At 43.4% G+C, this 23182-nt stretch overlaps 1 protein-coding gene across 1 annotated transcript; it reads right to left on the reverse strand.

Moving 5' to 3' along the window:
- Positions 1–6: 6 nt before the first annotated feature.
- On the reverse strand, positions 7–22110 carry CUNH12orf49 (chromosome unknown C12orf49 homolog). The gene is made up of 5 exons (XM_027864687.1): positions 21921–22110; positions 16166–16322; positions 13776–13927; positions 12548–12661; positions 7–1647 (listed from the first exon to the last, which is right to left on the reverse strand). Exons 1-5 carry the CDS (start codon positions 22029–22031, stop codon positions 1564–1566), a joined length of 618 nt encoding a protein of 205 aa, XP_027720488.1. The 5' UTR covers positions 22032–22110; the 3' UTR covers positions 7–1563.
- Between the last annotated feature and the right edge of the window lie 1072 nt (positions 22111–23182).

The following is a 23182-nucleotide window of genomic DNA, read 5'->3' on the forward strand; positions in this document are numbered from 1 at the left end:
GGGGGGGGCTTAGCACTTGGAGCAAAGAGCAAAGCCGGGGCAGAGGAGCTCCTGGCACACAGAATGACAGATTAAGAAAGCATCAGAACGGAGAAGAGCGGGGTTGGCTGTGAGGGACAGGGAGCTAAAACAGAATCAAGCTTAAAAGGAACTGTACAGATCACTCAACCCAACCCCTGCCATTTTACATTAGAGCAAACTTTACCAAAGATCACCTATCAAGCAAGTGGAGTCCTGAACACTCCACCTCGGGTCCTGCGACTCCCAGACCAGCGCTCTTTCACCTGCCTCACAAACAATCACATGGCCATGCTTCATCAGGTCAAAGGGCTGAGTCACTCTTACTATCCCGGGGACCACAACACACCAACCGGCCGGCAGAGAGGCAAACACTCCCTGCCGTGACAGATCCCTTAGCGCTAGTACATAAAACCAGACCGAGGCCCTCAAAGCTGGGAGCTGTTTGGAGCTCAGTGCAGGGGCCGGGGACACTGATGCAGCCGGAGGGAGACACAGGTCTGCCAGGCACACACCGCAAGGACGTCCCCACCATTTCCATCCCGCCTAACAGAAATGGGGCTGATTTTCCCGAGGCTGCCCCCAAAGGAGCAACCAAAAACATGGTCGTGGAGAACCGGAAACTAGGAAGATTCCAGCATGAGACCTGGGGTAAAATCGTCCTCTCGAATGCCACTGAATGAGCCAACACCTAAGGTAGACCAGCCGGCCTGCTGGAGGTTTGGGCAGTCAAGTCTCTTGGGAGGTATTGAATTCTTTTGTACATTAGGCTGAAGATAACAGGGCATCACCGACATCGAAAAGTGTTAGGCATGAAGACATTTCACTGGATGAAAAACTGGAGCCCTGGTGGGAGAAGTCTGGGCCTGAGAGAAAAACGATTTGATGTATACAAATAGATCCTTTTAACTCACAAAACATGTTAACACAAGGAATCAGCAGAAATCTAATCTTTTGCTCTGGGACACATCTAACTAGAAGCTGAAAGGCAACAGGTTTTGGCGGCAGGAAATACTCCTCTTTTCTACTCTCTCACATCAGTCCAATAAATAATTTACAGTTATATACAAAGTTGGCGCTCCGGCCACTAGTGGAATATTGAACCCCAAAGCCTAACCAAAGGGGCACAACTCCCAGTTCTCTTTTGTGTGAATGGAGGAAGGAGGGGAGGCCAGGGAGGATGTCGGCTCTGTTGGAGGTGTTCCAACCACCCGGCTGGATACCGATCTGAGCTGCGGCTTGAGAGAACTTGTCTGCCCAGCAGGGCCAAGGTGCTCAGCGCAGGGAGAAGGGTGGGCAGCCAAGGAGGGGTTCCAGGTTCCTCATGGTCCCTTTCAGCACCATGCTCCAGCTCACACTGGGGCAGGCAGAGGTCCAGCACCCACTGGAGGGGTAAGTCTTCTAACCCATGGGCTCATTTTGAGTCTGAAGAGATACCCCCCCCCACCATCACCACTCCCCCAAGAGTAGGCTGAGGTCTTCAGGTACACTCTTCCTTCTCCAAATTCTGGCCTCATGGGTGCAATTTTGTACCCCGGCTCCCCATCATGCAGGGAAGAGCTCTGGTGGGTTCTCTCCATAGCAATATTTTGCGATGGGGTCCCTGTAGGTGTTCTCATGCTGCACACTCTGTGAGGGAAGAGAAAGAAAAGAGAGTCACGAAAGAGTGGGAGAGAGATGAGGGAAGGGGGGGGGGGAGACAGACAGACAGAAACAGCGAGAGACAGACACAGACAGAAAGAGAGAGACAGAGACAAGAGACAAAGAGAGACAGAAGACCATCGAACAGACAAAGAGAGCACACAAAACTTCACAAGACTTTCTAACTTGGAAGAAGGAAATAGACAACCTCAATTAGAAACTCATTCATATCCTGGCTGATTCTCACTCTAATTCAACCATTAAATAAAAATCTATTAAGCACCTGCTGCATGCAAGGCACTGTGCTAGTCCAAAAATAATCTCTATCCTCAAGAAGCTCATGTTATAATGAGGGAAATATGACATATGGGGTAATGGTGACAAGAGGAGGGGGTACTCTGGCTTGGAAAGTCACTTGGGATGGGGAGTGGAGCCACAAAAAGCAGACGGATATATTCTTTCAGCAGTAAGCATCAGTACTGATTTTTTTTCTTGGTTTCTTTTAAAAATTTTTATAATTTATTAATACTCATTTAAAAAAATTCAAGTTCAAATTCTCTCCCTCCCACTGAGAAGGCAAGAAATGTGATATCAATTAAACATGTGAAATCGTGCAAAACACATTTCCACATTAGCAATGTTGCAAAAATTTTTTAAAGTAAGAAAAATAAACAAAGTGAAAAAATTATGCTTCAATCCACATGTAGGCTCCATCAATTGTCTCTCTGGATAGCATTTTTTATCATGGGTCCTTTGGAATTGTCTTAGATCACTGTATTAATCTGAGTAGTTACGTCTTTCTCAGATGATCACTTCTGTTACCACGTACAATGTTCTCCTGGTTTTGATCATTTTACTTTACATTAGTTCATGTGAATATTTCAAGGTTTTTCTAAAATGCTCCTGCTTGTCATTTCTTACAGCACGATAGTATTCCATCACACTAATATAACACAACTTGTTCAGCCATTCCCCAATAGATGGCCATCCTCACAATTTCTAATTTTTTACCACCACAAAAAGAGCCGCTCTAAATTCTTTTGTACATATAAGTTCTTTTCCTTTTCTTTTGATCTTTGGGATACAGACCTAGTAGTGATACAGCTGGGTCAATAGGTATGCACCGTTTTATAGCCCTCTGGTCATAGTTCCAAATTATTCTTCAGAATAGCTGGACCAGTTTACAATACCATCAACGGTGCATTACTGTCCCAATTTTTCCACATCTCCTCCAACATTTGTCACTTTCCTTTTCTGTCATATTACCCAACCTGATAGTTCTGAGGTGGTATCTAATTATTTAAATTTGCATTTCTCTAACCACTAGTGATTTAGAGCATTTTAAAAATATGACTATGGATAGCTTTGATCCGAAAACTGTCAGTTCATTTCTTTTGACCATTTACAAATTGGGGGATGAATCATACTTTTATAAATTTGACTCAGTTCCCCTATGTATTTGAGAAATGAGATCTTTATCAGAGAAACTTTCTGTACAATTCCACCCCTATCCCCCAGTTTCCTTCTTTCCTTCTAATCTTGGCTGCATTGGTTTTGTTTATGCAAACTCTCTTTAATTCAACATAAACAAAATTATCCATTTTCTTTCCCATGATCCTATCTCATTTGGTCAAAAAAATCATCCAAAGATGTGACAGGCAAAATTTTCCATGCTCCTTTAATTTGTTTATGCTATCATCTTTTATGTTCAAACAATGCACCCATTCTGACCTTATCTTGGCATACATTGTGAGATGTTGGTCTATGTCTAGTTTTTGCCAAACTGCTTTTCAGTTTTTACAGTAATTTTTGTCAAATATTGAGTTCTTGTCCCAAAAGCCTGGATCTTTGGATTCATCAAACAATAGATTACTACAGTCATTTACTACCAATATAGTCATTTATACTATGTATCTAATCTGTTTCACTGATCCACTCCTTTATTTTTTAGCCAATACCTGATTGTCTTCATGATTACCACTATGTAACACAGTTTGAAATCTGATATTACTAGGCCACTTTCCTTCACAATTTTTTCCCATTAATTCTCTCAATATTCTTGACCTTTTGTTCTTCCAGATGAATTTTGTTACTGTTTTTCCTAGCTTTATAAAATAATTTTTTGGTAGTTTGGCATGGCACCAAATAAGTAATTTAGGTAGAATTATCATTTTTATTATATTGGCTTGACCAACCCACGAACAATTAATATTTCTCCAATTGTCTATATCTGTCTTTATTTGTGTGAAAAATGTCTTTTGTAATTGTTCATATAATTTCTGGGTTTGTCCTGGCAGGTAGACTCCCAAGTATTTTTACTGTCCGCAGTTATTTTAAATATAATTTTTCTATCTCTTGCTGCTGGATTTTGTTGGTAATATATAGAAATGTTGGTGATATATGTGAGTTTATTTTTATATTCTGCAACTTTGCTAAAGGTAATTGTTTCAACTAGTTTTTTATAGTTGATTCTCCAAGTATACCATCAAATCATCTCCAAAGAGTGGTAGTTTTGTTTCCTCACTGCCTATTCTAATTTCTTTTTTCTTCTCTTATTTCTATAGCTAGCATTTCTGGTACAATATTGAATAATAGTGGTAATAATGGACAGCCTTGCTTCACCCCTGATCTTATCAGAAAAGCTTCTAGTTTATCCTCATTACATACAATGCTTACTGATGGCTTTACACAGATACTTTTTTTTTTTATTTTTGCTTTGTGCTAAGCAATTGGGGTTAAGCAACTTGCCCAAGGTCACACAACTAGTGTTGTGTGTTTTGTGTCTGAGACCAGATTTGAACTCAGCTCCTCCTGACCCTAAGGCCAGAGCTCTATCCACTGCGCCACCTCACTGCCCCCAGACGCTACTTATTTTAAGGAAAGTTTCATTTATTCCTATGCTTCCTAGTATTTTTGAAAGGAATGGGTCAAAAGCTTTTTCTGCATCTACTGAAATAAACATATGATTTTTGTTGTTTTTGTTACTGATGTGGCCAATTGTGCTGATAATTTTCCTAATACTGAACCAGCCCTCCATTCCTAGTATGAATCACACCTGGTCATAATGTATGATCTTTGTGATTATATTGCTGTAATTTCCTTGCTAGTATTTTATTTTAAATTTTTGCATCAATATTCATGAAGGAAACTGGTCTATGGTTTTCTTTCTCTGTTTTTGCTTTTCCTGGTTTAGACATCAGCACCATATTTGTGTCATAAAAGGAATTTGGTAGGATTCCTTCTTTGCCTATTTTTCCTAATAGTATTAGAACTAATTATTCTTTAAATGTTTGGTAAAATTCACTTGTGAATCCATCTGGTACTGGGGCTATTTCCTTAGGGAGCTCATTTATGGCTTGTTCATTTTCTTTTTCTAAGTATTTAAGTATTCTATTTCCTTTCCTATTAATCTGGGCAATTTATATTTTTGTAAACAAGCATCCATTTCACTTAGATTATTACATTTATTGGCATATAATTGGGCAAAATAGCTCCTAACAATTGCTTTAATTTCATTTTCATTGGTGGTGAATTTACCCTTTTCATTTTTGATACTGGTAATTGGGTTTTCTTCTTTGTTGTTTTAAATCAAATTAACCAATAGTTTATTCTATTGTTCTTAATGTTTTTGAATAAAATCAGCTCCTAGTTTTATTAGTTCAATGATTTTCTTACTTTCAATTTTACTAATCTTTCCTTTAATTTTCAGGATTTCTAATTTGGTGTTTAATTTAGGATTTTTAATTTGTTTTTTTTTTCCTAGTTTTTTTTTTTTTAGTTGAGTGCCAAAATCATTGATTTGCTCTTTCTCTATTTTATTGGTGTGCTGTTGAGTCATTTTTCAGTCATGTCCAATTCTTTGTGACTCCATTTAGGTTTTCTTGGCAAAGATGCTAGAGTGAATTGCCATTTCCTTTTCCAGCTCATTTTACAGATGAGGAACAGACACAAACACAGTTAACTGACTTGCCTAACTCAGGAAGATGAGTCTTCCCAACTCCAAGTATGGTGATCTATTCGCTGTGTGACCTACATGCCCTAATTATTTTAGATTATTTAGTTTCCAATTAATTTTTAATTTATGCACCCAAGGCCCTTTATTGAAGGCAATTTTTATTGCATCATAATCTGAAAAGGATGCATTCAATATTTTTGCTTTTCTGCATTTGTTTTTTGAGGTTTTTATGCCCTAATACACAATTTTTCTGAAGGTGCTGTGTACATCTGAGAAAAATGGTATAATCCTTTCTATTATCATTCAACTTTTTTTTCCAGATGTCTACCACATCTAACTTTTCTAAAATTCTATTCATCTCCTTAACTTTTTTCTTATGTATTTTATGGTTAGATTTATCTAGTTCTGAGAGAAGAAAGTTGAGGTACCTCACTAGTACAGTTTTACTGTCTATTTCCTCCTTTAAATAAATATATTTAACTTTTCTTTTAAGAATCTGAATGCACTGCCATTTGGTACATATATGTTTAGTACTGATATTATTTCATTGTCTGTTACCTTTCAGCAAAATGTAGCTACCCTGCCTCTCTCTTTTAATTAGGCCTAGTTTTGCTTTTGCTTTGTCTAATATCGTGGTTGTTACTTGCTGCCTTTTTCACTTCAGCTGAAGCTTAACAGATTCTGCTCCAGGCCCTGATTCTAACTCTGTGTGTCTTTCTGTTTCAAGTGTGTTTCTTGCAAACATATTGTTGCGTTCTGGTTTCTAATCCATTCTGCTGTTTCTGTTTTATGGGTGAGTTCATCCCATTTACATTCACAGTTATGATTACTGTGTATTTCCCTCCATCTTATTTTTTCTTGTTTATCCTTCTTTTTTTACCCTATTCTTTCTCAAGTCTTTCACTTTCACTTCTGACCACTGCCTCCCTTGACTGACCCTTCATTCTGTTGCTACCCTCTCCCTTCTCTTATATAAACCTTCTTTTCTTACTTCCCTATTGGGTAAGAAAGATTTCAATTGAGTGTTTTGAACTAATTCCAATGAGTGTAGGGTTCAAGCATTTTCCCCGACCCCCTCTGTAAAAATTCATCTCTTTCATGTGAGATAATTCTCTCCATTCTTCTTCTAGTGCCTTTCTTTTTTACCCTTTCATTTTTTTTGAGATCATTGGATTATAGTCAACTCATTCTCATGCCTTCTATGTTTACCCCTTCTAACTGCCTCAATAATGATAAAGTTATTAGAAGTTACAAGTATCATATTCCCACATAGGAATATAAGTAGCTTAACCATTATTAAGACTCTTCTGATTTTCCTTACATGTTTACCTTTTTATGCTTCCCTTAATTTGAATATCAAATTTTCCATTCAGCTCTAGTCTTTTCCATTAAAATCCTCTATTCCATTAAATGCCCATTTTTTTTTTCTCCTTAAGGATTTACACTGTTTTGCTGGGCAGGTGATTCTGTTGTAATCTCAGCTCCTTTGCCTTCTGGAATTTCACTTCTGCACCTTTAATATGGGAGCTGCTAAATCGTGTGTGATCCTGACTACAGTTTCATGACATTTCAATGGTTTCTTTCTGGTTGCCTACAGTATTTTCTTTAGCAATACTATTCCTGGTAGTTTTCATTTTGGGACCACTTTCAGGTGATCAGTGGATTCTTTCAATTTCTATTTTACCCTCTAGTTCTAGGATAAAGGGGCAGTTTTCCTTGATTTCTTGAAATATGACATCTGGATTCCAAAACACTCATGATGGAAAATGCTATCCACATCTAGAGAAAGAACTATGGAGTCTGAATGCAGATCAAAGGATATTCTTTTCTCTCTTTTTTTCTTTCTTGTGGGTTTTCCCTTTTGTTCTGATTCTTCTTTCACAATATAACTAATGTGGAAATATGCTTAATATGATTGTACAAGTATAGTCTATATCAGATTGCTTGCTGTGTTGGGGAAAGGGGAGGGGAGGCAGAAAAAAAATTTGTAACTCAAAATCTTATAAAAGTGAATGTTGAAAACTGTCTTTACATGCAACTAGAAAAAATGAAATCCCATTAAGTGGAAAAAAAAAGAAATATGATCTCTGGGCTCTTTTTTTGATCATGGCTTTCAGGTAGCTCAATAATTCTTTCATTATCTCTCTTCCATCTATTTTCCAGGTCAGTTTTTTTCACATTTTCTTTTTTTTTTTTCATTCTTTTGACTTTGCTTTGTTGTTTCTTGATGTCTTGTGGGGTCATTAACTTCTACTTGGCCAATTCTAATTTTTAAGGAATTATTTTCTTCAGTGAGTTTTTGTATTTCTTTTTCCATTTGTCCAATTCTACTTTTTAGGGAGTTTTCTTCAGTGAATTTTTGTTCCTCTTTTACCATTTGTCCAATTCTGTTTCTTAAGGCGTTATTTTCTTCAATATTTTTTGTGTGTCCTCTACCAAGCTATTAATTCTCTTCATAATTTTTTTGCATTAATCTCATCCCCACCCCCAATTTTTCCTCTACCTCTCTTGATTTTTAAAATCCTTTTTGAGCTCTTCTAGAAATTCTTGCTGGGCTTGTATCCAATTCACTTTTTCTCCCCCTTTGAGGCCTTGCATGTAGCTGCCTTAACATCAACATCTTCTGACTTTGTGTCTTGATATTCCCTGTCACTACAGTAACTTTTTATTGTCAGCTTCTTTTTTGTGTGTTGTCTGCCTATTTTTCCAGCCTATTTCTCGACTTTTAACTTTATGGTAAAGTTGAGCTCTGCTCCTGGGGTGAGGTGTGCACTGTTTCAAGCTTCAGGTTATACATCCTGCTGTTTTCAGAGCTAGTTTTGGGGGTTCTATAAGTTTTTGGTGTTTCCAAGGAGGTATGATCCAAGGAATTGTGTGGTCACTGCTCTCTTGGCCTGTGATCTGGGCTTCACCCAGGAAAGAACCTTATTCCCCTGTAGTTGCTAACACACTCCTCTTGGCCCTGAAACTCACACCCGGAGCTGTGTACGGACAATGCAACTGGGTCTTGCACCCTGCACCAGCCAAGTATTCCCTGTAATCTCTTTCTGAGCAGGTGTACAACTCCCTTCCTGGCTCCTACCATTACAGCCACCTCCACAGATCGCCACTGGTGCTGCCGCCTCGTGCGCTCTGGCCAGGCCTCCACCGCAGCGCCACACCCCTCTCCTGCCAACTTCCCAAGCTGTCTCGGCTGCAAAAGTGTCTCACCCTGACCTTGTGTCAGCTCAGCCTCTCCAGAATTCAGTTTGAGGCATTACTTTAAAGTTGTCAATTTGGGAGGGTTCAGCTGCTTGTTCTCTGCCATGTTGGCTCCACTCCCCCCCCCCAGAAATATTGATTTGATTATGGTTCCAGGACTGGGGGGAGGGAATGGAAGAATGGGGAGGGTGGGAGAGCATGGGGACAACAGCTGGTGAGATGCTGAGGCATAAGGAAAACCTGGGCTCAAGCCCCACTTCTGACATACACAGCCTCTCTGTGACCGGGGGCAAATCACTTAACCTCTCAGAGGCAACTCTTGAAGACGATAAATTGGAGACGAGTTGGTTTGCTACACCAATTAAATCACAGAATCCAAGCAGGCAGGGTGCAGGGTGCAGAGGGCCAAACCTAACATAATTGGTTTGTTAAATCCCAAATAATAAGCTGGGTTCCCTTTACCAAAACACCATAATTATCCTCGAGTGTCTGTCAGTTACCTGACTCTTACAGTGCTTAGCACAGTGCCTGGCACATAGTAGGTGCTTAAGAAATATTAATGACTGGCAGACTTCATGCATCTCTCCAACTAGAGAGAGTTTATTTAGACTCTCAACTAACTCCCCACATGTAGTCCTTTCCTGAAAAAGCCCATTCCAGGGAAAAAGTTGTTCCAAGAACACGTTACCCAGGAAGCTTCCAAATGCTCCTATAACACCTGCCATTTACCCAACAATGACCTAATGATAGAGATCTAAGTATACAGTAAGAAACAATAAAGAAGAACAATTTACAAATCAAAAAGGCAGGATGCAGAGGTCTGAGTCGGTGATTAAGGTTGAAGAAGTACCCTAATCAACCAACACACCTATTAATTTCATAAAGTGGGAGCCAGCCACAGAAGAAAGGGGAGATTACAGTGTGCCCACTGGAGGGTCAGAAGCTTTGGTTTAAATGCCAGTACCATGCTGAGAGGCCATCCGTGGTGGAGAGAGTCCTTAACACTAATTACAGTAAGTACTAATTATGATAATAATGATGATAGCCAATAATAGCGAACATGTATGTTTACTATGTGCCAGGCACTGTGCTAAGCACTTTACAACTATTACTTCGATGGATACTCACAACAATTGAAATGTAAGTGCTGTTATTAACCCCATTTTTACAGATGAGGAAACCGAGGCAGACAAAAATTAAGTGACCTGTCCAGTGTCACAGGGCTCATTAGTGTCTGAGGTTCAATTTAAACTCAGGTCTTCCTGATTCTAAGCCCAGAACTCTATCCATTGCACCATTAAGCTGCCTTGAAAGATAAAAGAATTTATCTGTAGGGAGAATAGGGAGTGATCCTGCAATTATAACATTATAAAAAAGGAACTCCCCAGTGAGGAAACACCCTCTACAAATGCAAGTTAGCACCTTCTCTGCAACAAATGTCAGTTGTCCAGGGCATGAGACGGGGAGTGACTTGTCCAGGGTCACCTAGACAGTATATATTAAAGGCAGGATTTGAACCTAAGTGTTTCTGGCTTCAAACTGGCTAAACAAACATTTCTAAAACACCTACCATGTACTAAGTATTATAATTAAGTGCTGAGGATGAAAAGACAAAAAATTTCATAGCATTGCCTCTATCAAGAATTTAACGATATAATTTCAGAAAAACCTGGGAAGATTTATGTGAACTAATGTGAAGTGAAGCATGCAGAACCAGGAGAATACTGTACAAACCAATAGCAATATTGTCCAATGATCAACTGTGAATGACTTAGCTATTCTGATCCATACAATGATCCAAGACAATTCCAAAGGACTCATGATGAAAAATGTTATCTATCTCCAGAGAGAGAGCTGATAAACTCTGAAAGCAGACTGAAGCATCATTCTCCCCTCCCCCCCCTTTTTTTTTGCAACATGGCCAACATGGAAATTTTTGCATGACTTCATATGTATAATTGATTATCACATTGCTTGCCTTCTCAATGGGTGGAGGAGGGGCAGGAGGTAAGGAGAGAATTCAGAACTCAAAATTTTTTAAAAAGAATATTAAAAAAAATAATTTGTTAAAAAAGAAAAGGGGAAAAAAGTTAAAAAAAAAAAATTTAACCATCTATAAAGGTATCTGCTTATCTTTAACTCACCCCCCCCCACGAAGAACTTACAACCAGTATAATAAAACAACCCACTTCTCCACTCACAGAATACTCCTCTAACCTTAAACAGGCAGTTATTTGCAAGTGCTAATTAATTTTATGGCAGGAAGGGCAGGAAAGGAAGAATTCTCCCAGGCCAGAAAGCCTCCTTCCAGGCAATATTGGGACACTCTCCAGACTTGAGGTGAAAGAAGTCTAGTCCCAGTATTCCTACTTTTTGGGAGAAAACGCCCCTAACGATAAGGGAGGAGGAACCTTTCCTTCAATCCTTCCTGAACACATTGTGCTTCTTTGTAATGGGCTGACAACAGCCCTCATAACCCCTCAGAAAGGAATCCTTCTGAAGGATTTTCCAAAGAGACCTCTGCTTACATATTTCCCTGAGGACTGGCGGTGACCTGAGCTCCTCAACGTCTCCAGCTGTGGAATACAAGCTCAGATCAGTCCAACCAAACTGGAAAGAATCCAAATATCACCCTGACAACAGACCGTGTCTGATATTGAGGACAAGCAGGCAGAAACCAGGAGAGTGGATGTTAGCCAATGAGCTGCTTGGCCAGGGCAACCATAAAGGAGATTTTTTTAAAAAAATGGCCCTCTTTTCTGTGCAGGATCCTTCTGTCTCCTCAGTGATGGTGGTGATATTAAAAAAAAGTCAAGAACTCCACTGGGAAAAAAGTCCCCCCAGCAATCAGAGAACTAACAATAGCTAAACTTCCCAGTCTCTCAGCAGCTAGTGCATCCCCCTCCTAGGTAATACCTTCTGTCTACCCTGTACATTCCTAATTTTTTTTTATTAGGCAATTGGGGTTAAGTGACTTCCCCAGGGTCACACAGCTAGTAAGTGACAAGTGTTTGGTCTGAGGCTGGATTTGAACTCAGGTCCTCCTGACTTCAGGGCCGGTGCTCTATCCACTGCGCCACCGAGCTGCCCAACAATTCTAATTTTCTACTGGTTGATGTGGGTACATGAGCTGAGCCTCAAATGAAGCTAATATTTCTAAGAGCCACAGGAGGGAGGGTTGTGTGCTCCACATGTGAGGGGACAGCCTGTATACAAAGTCTCTGAGGTGGGGACTTATTCATAAACTTAAGGAACAGTAAACAGGTCAGTTTAGAATGCAGAATGAAAGACGATTACAATCCCTGTTCGATAAGCTCTCAAGTTAGGGACTGTCTGTTTTTGCACACCTGGTGCCCAGTACAGAGCCCGGTACACAGCAGGCACTTAATAAATGCTTGTTAAATTGAATGGAGTTGACCTCAAGAGTCATAGCTTAAAAAAATACCTTGTAATTATTTTTTATCTATTTTGAATACATTATGTACATACTGTCTTCCTGACAGAATGTAAGCCTCTTGAGGGCAGGGCCATTTTCATTTTTGTCTCTGAATCTCTGGCAACTAGAAGAATGAAGGCACACAGCAGGTGCTTTATAAATGCCTGCTTACCACTTGAATGATCATTCTTACCCTTACCTCCAGCCCAAAGAGCCTGGGTGTATGGCTTCCCCAACTCTTCCCTCCTTCCTCTCCTTCCTACCCCAGCCTACCCTGCCCCATTCTATCTCCTCACCTGAGATGAAGTCCTGCATTTGGCCAGACACAGCTCAAAGTGATCTTCCACAGCCATGAAGAGATTCTGGAATGCCGCTGCAGCCTGGTTGAGGAACCTTTCTAGGAGTAATTGCTGAAGAAACAGAGGAGGTTCAAGCTGTGAGATCCTAGCAAACCGACTGAAGCCTAGGCCCAGGAAGGAACAGGAGATCACAGCTCAAGAACCAAAAGGCACCTCGGAGAGGTCATCTAGTCTAACTCCTTCATTCTACAGATGGGGAAACTGAGGCCCCAGGAAATAAGTTGCCCAAGGTCACACAGGTATAGAACGTGGCTGGGCCAGAATTCCAACCCAGGGCCTCTGACTCCAAATCCAGTGCTTTCCTCCCTGGGGTTGTAAGAGAAGGATGTGTCTTATCTAAGAGAAACGCCAACATGCTCATAACGCCATGGTGGAACTAGCTTCTTTCCTTATAAACATGGGCTGGGTTACAGGAACAAATTTCCTGTCATTGACAGCAGGTTCTGAAAGACGATCCCAGCAGGAGTCTAAATAGTAGTCATAAAATGAAGGACAGGGAGGGGAAAGGAGGGGCAAGAGGAAAAAGAGTCCTTTTTCCCAAGGAGAAACGCAAACTATACACCCTTCACAAGTGATCAGAGGTAATGCTCCATGTTGGTGGGGCTGTGGATAAACAGACACTCATATACCGTGCATGGGCCACCAGATTCCTCTATAAAAATATGCATCCAACTGGCTACATAAGGCTCACAGATTTATACAATCAAAGTTACAAAGCTGGTGATAAACTAAATTAGATTACCTGATCCCAGGCCTGGTGGTCTACAGCTGCTGGAAAAGACTTTGATAATCATCCAGTTTCCTCATTGCATAGAAAAGGAAACTGAGGCCCAGAGGGATTAGTAATTTCTCCAAGGCCACACAGATAACAAAGAGTAGTTGGCATTTGAACGCACACCCCCTCACCCTAACTCCCAATCTTTGTCTCTATCACATCCCTATGCCTCCTTCCTTGGTATTCCTAACAGACCAAGGTCTGGACTTTGAGGCAGGAAGACTAGTTTGAATGCTCCGCCCCAATACTACCTGTGAGAATGGGTTAAGTCACTCCAAATCTCTGAAACCTCTCTTTTTTAAAATCTGTAAATGGGTATAAAGTGCCCCTGGGATGAAGCTGGAACAAGTGAATGTCTTTTAAGCGCCCTTCATGATCCCAATGACCTACCTTGCTGGGCTGCAGGCAGCAGGAGACGCAGTATTCATAGGCGCCACAGCATCCATTGGACAAGCAGCCATCACAACAGAAGCGCCTGGCGCTGGCGGCATTGACGTTACAACAGCCATTCACGAGCAGGTCCTTCCTTTCGCAGACGTAACCTTGGGAACCAAAGAGAAACCCCAGAGTGAAGCAGGAGCACCGTGGACACTCCCCGAGGTGGGCGAGGCAGGCATGCTTCTCTGACTGCACGGGGACAGGTTGTGACCAGTCACGTCAAGAGGCCATTCTGGCTGAGCCATACACAGCCGATTAGACCAGCTGCAGGACATGTGGGTCTGACCATTAGACTTACAAGTTATGCATCGGTGGCAGCGACCTGCAGTGAAACCCAATGCAGAGGCCTCGAGGGTCTGATTCATGCCCTTTAACTGGGCCGTGTTAGCACGATTTATCATCGCTAGTCAAGTGAGAGACGAGATTAAAGAAAGGAGCTTTGGGAACTTCAGAGGGGTCCGGCCTGGGGCATGATCTCCCTGTGTGACCTTGTCTGGGCCACTTCCTCTCCCAACTGAGGACTCCAATCCGATGCTATGATCTCATTTCAAATTCTGACTCAACATGTTCAAAACAGAACTCACTATCCTTCCCCCAGCTCGCCCCTCTGTCTCACTTCTCCATGCTGGGCATCACCATCCATCCATCCTCTCAGTCACTGAGGCTCACAACTTGGGCATCAGCCTTCTGTCCTCACTCAGACCTTCTACAGCCAATTTGCCGCCAAGGCCCATTGCTTCTACCTTTGGAACACCTCTCCTACGTCTCCAAATCTCCTCTGATAACACCACCACCAATATGGGCCCTTATCACCTAGCCTGCTGTGGGGGTCTCCCTGTCTTGTCTTTCTCTAAATTAGTCTATCTTCTATTCAGCAGTTAAAATGATCTTCTTAAAGCAAGGACCATATCACTCTCCTCCTCAATAAACTTCAATGGCTCCCTACCACCATCAGGATTATATACATGTGTGTATACACATATACATATTATATTTATATATAATACACTGTGTTTCTATATTAAAATTTATAATATGGACACACACATACATACATATTAAAACACACATGTATACACATGCATATGTATATGTGAATGTGCAATTATGTATTACATAATATAATAAATATCTAATACATAAAGATAACACATGTATATGTATGTATACATATATAGGTATAAGTATGTGTGTGTATATATAGGTACACCATACATACATATATTCATTTTCCTCTGTTTGGCCTTTAATCTCTTCCCAATCTGGTCTCTTCCTGTCTTTCCAGTTTTCTCATGCTTTCCTCCCCTCAAGGCCTCTTTTACTCAGTGACACTTGCCTCCTCACCGTTCCTCACACCAGCGTCCTTGGCTTTGTCAAATGGTTCAACGTCAGAAACAGGTAAGATTTTATTAGTGGAAATGACATTAAATTTGAGCTGTTTTCTTATTTGCTTGGCTGCTGTACCCAAAGGGCCATGGGACTTCTTCATCTGACTTGCAGCTGAAACCGTATAAACCGTATTTCAGCTGTTAATGAGTCGGAGAGGTCCTGTGGTCCTCAGGGTGCGGGACAAGGAAATTTTCAGCTGCAAATCAGATGGAGAGGTCCTGCAGTCCACAGGTATAACAGCCAAGCAGATCTAATTTAATGTCATTTCCACTGATGGTATCCCCAATTAGAATATGAGTTCCTTGAGAGCAGGGACTAATTTTTTAATTTTCCCCAACACTTAACACAGAGCTTTGCACACGGTAAGTGCTTAATAAATGCTTTATTCATCAAGACTCCCCATCTCCCTGACTCCTGGCATTGCCACTGGCTGCCCCCTTCTTCCTCCTCATCTCCGCCTGTTGGCTTTTTTCCAAGACTCAGTTCAAAATCTCATCTCTGCAGGAGGCCTTTCTGGTCTGTCCTCATCTCTCCTCCTTCCTCCAGTGCTAGTCCCTTCCCTGAAAGATCGCCTCCCATTTATACTGTATGTCTTATGTTTACGTGTTGTCTTCTCCATTAGAATGGGAGCTTACTGAGGGCAAGAACCATGTTGATGCTTTTCCTGATATGCCTGGCAGAGTAAGCACTGAATAAAAAATGCTGATCATCTTACCTTCCCCAATGGGTAGCTAGTGAGTATAACTATCCTTGATAATTAATTAATATATAATTAATGAGTATAATTAATAATATATAATATATAATAATGAATATAATTAATCCCTGATAATCCCAGATGAGGAAACTGAGATCTCGTCCGCTTTTCTCTTTCTACAAATGCCCATGATGAGGCCCAGAGCGGGGCAGCATGTGAGTAGCCGGCTGAAGCCTGGAGAGGGCCAGGGCCATACCTAGCTCATCCGTGATGAGAAGCTTCCCTTGAATGGAGTTCCGACACTGGTTGCTCGGACGGCTGCTGTTGCCCAGGTTAAACTGCACTTTCCACGGGATGGGCTGTTCGCGGTCTTGAACCTGGAGGAGATTCCGGTCTCTCACCGCCCTCTCCTCCTACAAAAAAGACCAGAGAGAAATGATGGTGAGCGATGAATGACTTCTGGACGTCACCTATGGGTCATGGGCCCAGATGAGCATTCTGGGAAAGATTAAACACTTTAAACTTTAAAAAAAGATAGAAACATGGAGAAAACCCATCTACTCAGTGTTCTAGTCATGCCTGAGCTAATTAGAGGCAACCAAGTGGCAAAGAGGGACTTGGAATCAGGAAAACCCAATCCTACAAATCCAGCCTCAGACACTTCCCAGCTGTATGACCCTGGGCAAGTCACTTAACCCTGTTTGCTTCAGTTCCCTCATCTGTAAAATGGGGATCATAACAGCACCTACCTCCCAGGGTCATTGTGAGGATCAAATGAGAATAACTGTGAATTGCTTTGCAAACCTTAAAGTGATGTATGAATACTAGCTGTTGTGCTGCTACAAAATGAACAATACCTTCCTTGCTATTGTAAGGATTTATTTTTTTTTTTTAAATTTGAGGCAATTGGAGTTAAGTGACTTGCCCAGGGTCACATAGCTAGTAAGTGTCAAGTGTTTGGTCTGAGGTTACATTTGAACTCAGGTCCTCCTGACTCTATCCACTGCGCCACCTAGCTGCCCCAATTTTCTTCTTTTTTGACCAGACTCATGATTTCATCTGCGTAGGGAGCCTCCAGTGAAGAATAAGTTTTACATATTTAGATGGGTACCAATTCACCAACCAATAGTCTCTGAGGCTATCTAATAATAGATGAGGGAGGGACTTTAGAACAGGGGATGTCAGAGCTGGGAGGGTCTTTGAACAGGGAATGTCAGAGCTGGCAGGGCCCTGAGAACAGGGAATGTCAGAGCTGGGAGGGCCCTTAGAACAGGGAATGTCAGACTGGGAGGGCCCTTAGAACAGGGAATGTTGGAGCTGACAGAGGCCTTAGAACAGGGGATGTCAGAGCTGGGAGGGGCCCTAGAATAGGGGATGTCTGGGCTAGAAGGGTCCTTAGAACAGGGAGTGTCAGAGCTGGCAGGAACCTTAGAACAGGGGATGTCAGAGCTCAGAGGGGCTCTCTCTCTCTCTCTCTTCCTCTCCTCTGCTATATCTAATCTGGAGAATAACTAATAGGAATATATATTCTATACTCACACACGTACTTTTCTTTGCCTAAAAGAGTCATACCAATATTAGTCATTTCACTTTTCTAAGGCTCAATTTCTCACCAGTAAAATGAGGACAGTGATGGCTCCATTACAGACTCATCCTCATATGGGCTGTTGTGAGAAAGTACTCTATGAGCCCCAAGGCACAATGGAAACAGGCCTTATTGGTAGGGAAACTGAATGGCTATGTCCGCAGTGCTCCAGAAATTTTGTTTTTCAATTCTTTGCCATAATATAAGGCAGAGGTTTTAACCCTGTTAATGTCATGGACCTTATGGGTGGTCTGGGGAAGCCTACAGATCAATCTCTTCTCAGAATTATGCATTTAAATGTATAAAATAAAAGACAAAGGATTATAAAAGAAACCACTTAAATTGAAATAGTTATCCAAATATTAAAAAAAAAAGTTCATGCAGGGATCACACTTTAGAGATGGCTCATCGTTGGGTAAAGGAGGGGGAAAGTCTGTATTTGAAAATGAAGGTGATGTCATTTTTTAAACATGGCCTTTCATTAAGAGCTGAGACAATTTTTACATTATTTTCAAGAAATGTTGACAGTAACGAATCAGACCACAGTCTCCTGACCTCAGATCCAAACCAAACAGGGCCCGTGGCCCCATGCTACCTTCCCTAAACTGCTGAAAGAAGAAGGAACTGAGGCCATAGGCTGGAAAGAAGCCAAGCATGACGGAATCCCTGTTAATATTTATAACTGTTCTGCAGGTAGAGAGAAAGACAGACAGACAAACACACACACACACACACAGACAAAGGGGGGGGGAGGGAGAGGGGGAGGGGGGGAGGGAGGGGGAGAGAGAGAGAAAAATCATTGTTCCACCTTATTCAATGACCAGTTTCCTGGGACTACTTGATAGAAACTGAGGCACTGGTCAAATGCCAGTTTCTACCTTAAGCAAGCTGCTAAGACCTCGTGGGGGTTTGAAACTGGAAATTCCCAAATCTCAGACTTGGTGGGGGAGGGGAGGGTGACTGCACCCAGGCCAACAGAGAGCTGATCAAAAATCCATTCACTATAGCATGCATTTATTAAGCCCCTACTACCTAGCAGGGAAAAAACAAACAAACAGGAAAAAGCCTTTGCCTCTCATGGGCGGTCACATTATCCTAGGCAGATATAAAATGTTCACAGATACATCTATACAAGAAAGAAAATATGTACAAAATCTTCTTGGTGGGAGGGTGGGGCAAGGGAGGGCCTGACAAGAGTTGGAAAGCACCTCAGAGGTCATCAAACCCCATCTGCCCATTTTACAGCTGATGAAACTGATGTTCAGAGGGGTTGTTCAGGGTCACACAGATGGGCAGCCTCAGGGGCAGCATTTGAACCCAGATCTTCTGCCTTCAGAACCAAGGCTCTTTTCTCTGTACCATACAGCCTCAGAAAGCCTTCTTTAAGATAGCAGCATATGAGCAGGGCTCAGACGGGGCTCAATGAGGAAGCTGGGTGGCCCACTGGATAGAGCATCAGACCTGGGAATCAGGAATACTTGGGTCCAAATCTGGCCTCAGGCACTTACTAGCTATGTGACCCTGGGCAAGTCACCTAACTCTGTTGGCCTCAGTTTTCTCATCTGTAAAATGAGCTTCCGAAGAAAATGGCAAACCACTTCCTGTATCTTTGCCAAGAAAACCCCAAATGGGGTCATGAAGGGTCAGATACAACTGAAATGAAACAAGTAGTGATAATAATGATAGCTAACACTTATGTAGCTTTATATATCCCATCCTGGTTTTACAAATTAGGAAACTGAGGCTGAAAAGGGTGAAGTGACTTGCCCAGGGTCACACAGCTAGTGTCTGAGGCTGGATTGGAACTGGGCTATCCCACTCCAAGCCCAGCACTCTATCCATTGTGCCACACAATACCCTTCAAAGATACCTCCAACACCCCTTCCTCATTCCCTCCAGTTGCCAGATGGTAGCATCTCCTAGAAATTAGGAATAAGGGCTAGATCTAAGATTTCACAAAAACGGGGAACTCCCAGGTGTGGAAATTTCCTCTCCCAATGAGGGATGGTACCTTCTCTGTAACTTATGGTCCTTAAGACTTGCCTAGAACTTATGATGAAAAATGCTATCCATCTCCAGATTAAAAACTGATAGGAGTCTGGATGCACATCGAAGCATCCTTTTTCTTTATTTTTCTTGCCTTTTTTTTTTGGTCTATGTTTCTTTCACGTGACTAACATGGAAATATGTTTTGCATGGCTGTACATGTACAATCTATATCAAATTGCTCACCTTTTCAATAAAGGGGCAGGAGAGTGAGGCAGAGAATTTGGAACTCAAAAAAATTTTTAAATGAATGTTAAAAATTGTTTTTACATATAATTGCAAAAAAATAAAATATTAAAATAAAAAAAAAGAATTACCTAGAGTAGTATCAAACTCAAATAGAATCATCAGGGCCACTAACACATACAAAAAGTATGCCACAGTAGACTAAGAAAACCACATATTAATATTAAATATGTTCTATTGTATATTCACATATGTTGTTAAATATTTCCCAATTGCATTTTCATCTGGTGAATGCTGCTGGCCACAAGGCAGCCCTGTTGGATACCTCTGGCCTAGAGCATCAAGATGGTTTCCAGGATCACCCAGTCAGCGGGGAGAATTGAACCTATGGCTCACTGCAACATCAATTCTGCATTCATTAAACCACTGTTCCTGGATGCTGGCCGGCTGATAAACCCTTGACATAGTGACATTTAAACAGTATTGAAAACCAGCTGCATGTATTTCACAGAACTGGCAGTCCAATCTAGGCTTGATTGAGAATCTCCTCCATGCCATATCCAGCAAAATACAAACCCTTCTAGGGCAGAGACGAGGTGTTTGTCTCTGCATCCTGGAGATCTTGCATATGGGAGGTAATGTCCTCTAAATGACCTCTAAACAAGGCGCCATCCCTTCCAGCGTCTGCCCACTACTGCTCCCAAGGAAGCCCTCTCTCCATCTTTACAAAGCTGGCTTTTCTTTTTCCTTCCCAAATCAAACCTTTCCATTTTCCATCACCTGCTTCACGATCTATCCTCTGGGAGCAAGCAGAAAAAAGATAATCCCTTTTCTATTTGACTGCGGCACACTAGAAATCAGAGACAGTAACCTACTCTACCCCCCCCCTTCCTTCTCCGGGCTAAATATTTAAACTTTAGCTTGTTTAAAAAAAAAAAATACTTCACAGGCACAATTCATACAAACATGCTGTCCTTGTTTACACACACACAAAAAAAAAGGTGGGGGAGGGGAAGAACCCTGGTTTCCTAGTACCAGTCAAAACAATTAAGAAAACAAAGGCAATAAGGATCGGTTTTCTCCTCCTTATTCTCCATTCTTCCATACACTCCCGCCAAGTAATTACAGCCAAGTGGGGGGAAAGTTGAAACATTCCTTATTGCCCGTTCAAGGTCATTTTCTTCCTGATCACATATTTGGTACCCCGCCCCCCAACCACGTAACTGGAACCCGGCCCACTGCACCTAATTGTGATTGCTGAGAAAACCGCAGAGCAGAGACAAACAAAATCACGAGACTAGACTCCCGGCTTCGCTATTGACACAGCCAGGGAATGTCGCCTTCCATCGCTTTCATCCACCTGGATCCGTTTCAAATACTCCCCATCCCCCAAGATCGTGAGACTCGACTCTCTCTATCACCTTCTCAGACAATGCTAATGGGGTAATTAAGTCAGGTAGCTCTAGCGTCATTTTAAGGACGTCAACCGAGGCCCTGCAAAGTGGGCGGAGCACTGCGGATTGAGGACGCCTGAGTTGTAGCCCCCGGCAAGGCCCTAGGGGAGGTCTGCGAAACTGACAGATACAGTATCTCTCCCTAACACGTCCTCTGGTGCAGAAAATCCGATTCTGACTTTGTACAAGGTCAAACAATCAATCTTGCCTAACTGATCTTGAGCAAATCCCGTATCCTCTGGGGCCACTCTTCCCATCTATAAAATGAAAGGTTTGAAAGGGGGGGTGAGTCTCTAAGCCCTTCCAGCTCTGGCTCTAAAAGGGAGGGCAAGTGGACTTTACCACTGGCTACCTTGTGACCTTGAGCGTGTCACTGAAATTTCTCCGGGCCTCAGTTTCCATAGTTGTAAAATAAGGGCATGATGAGCTGGGGTCCCTCTCAGCTCTCACTCCAGGATCCTATCATCCTTTCCCGCAGTGACATAGAGTTCCGAGAGTCCCTCCCTGCTGCGTCCTTCTGGGTTCTGAGGGCCCCTCCCTGCTGCGTCCTTCTGGGTTCCGAGGGTCCCTCTCTGCGGTCCCGTTCTCATGTTCTAATGTCCTTTCCAGCACCCAATCACGTCTGCTGGCCTGGAGGTGGCAGAAGGGGGCTTGAACCCAGGTCCCCTCCCCCTACCTCCTAAGAGTTTTATAGCCGAAAGGGACAAAAAAAAATCCACAAGGAAGGGGGTGATACTGACCTGTTTGAAGGTGCTGGTGAGGAAGTAGATGAGGGACAGCCCGAAGACCAAGCCGAGCACCCAGCGCTTCCTCAGGAGCCTCCTCCACACCATAGACGCCAAGTTCACCATTCCCGCCCCCGCTGCCGACTGCGGCGAGCCCGCGGGGGCCGGGGGTGCAAGGGCCTAGGTTCGCGGAGGGGGGCTCCGAGCTAAAGGGGCTCAGCCCGGGAGGCGGGTGGGGCTGCGGGGCCCATCTCGGCCGGCTGCAGCCCGGAGGGGGGCGGGGGGGCTCCGGGCCCCGCCCCCCAATGCGGCAGCTCAGCTCAGCCCAGCGCAGGGCCCCCGCCCCATTGCCTCCCGCACGCGGGGGTCCGAGCAGAACGGGATGGCAAGGCGGGGGTGCTCCTGCGAGCCCAGCTGGCCCCGGGGAGGGTCTCCTGGCCCGCCGGGAGTAAGAGGGGGGCGGGGGTCGGTTGGCTCCGAACCTTGCCCTCTCCTCCACCCCCCGGCTCAAGCTATGCAATGCCCAGCTCTCCCCCGCTGCCCGGGCCCGCGATCTGAGCACGCACCGAAGCACCCGCGGCGCCGCGAGCTTCGGGGCTCCGCCGCCCCCCCGGCCCGGGCCCGCGCGCGCCCGGAGTGAACCCGAAGCCAGAGCCGGAGCTGCTCCTTCTACCTCACACCCTCCCGTCCGCCCAAGCAACCGAGCTCCAACGAAGCTCGCTTGTCATTGGGCGTCGCAGTCGCCGTTCGATCGAGTTTCGGCCTTCCTATTGGCTGAGGCGACGAAGGAAGGCGGGCGTTCGACTGCGGGAGGCAGGAGGAGGCTTTGAGGCGGTCCTAGCGCCCAGGGCTCAAACCAATCTCCAACCCGGGGGAGGAATGGACCGGGGTGGGGGGGGGGTTAGGAGAAAAAAGTCGGAAGTCACGTGGATGCCTTGCGGCCCAGTTGATTGGCTTGGCAGGACATGAATGATGCAGCTGTGATTGCAGGTAAAGAAAGAACCCTGGTTTTTTATTTCCTCGGATGCGGCTACAGCCCTTCCCCCACCCCACCCCCGCCTCTCCACCACGCCCAGGGAGTCTGCAGAGGTCTGTGCGTGCCTGGATTGCAGGGAGAGGTCCTTGGGCACCCGCAGCAGAAAATGCAACCTGGCTGCACGCCCACGCCGCAACGCTGGCAAGAGATGCTTGATACGTGCATGCCTAAAATGCAGTAATGCAAAGGCCCGTGGGGACGGATTAAAACGTTGCATGGGCTGGAAGCCGCGGCTCAGCCT

The sequence above is a fragment of the Vombatus ursinus genome, unplaced genomic scaffold, assembly GCF_900497805.2.
Source record: "Vombatus ursinus unplaced genomic scaffold, bare-nosed wombat genome assembly UNPS02001287.1, whole genome shotgun sequence".
NCBI lineage: Eukaryota > Metazoa > Chordata > Mammalia > Diprotodontia > Vombatidae > Vombatus > Vombatus ursinus.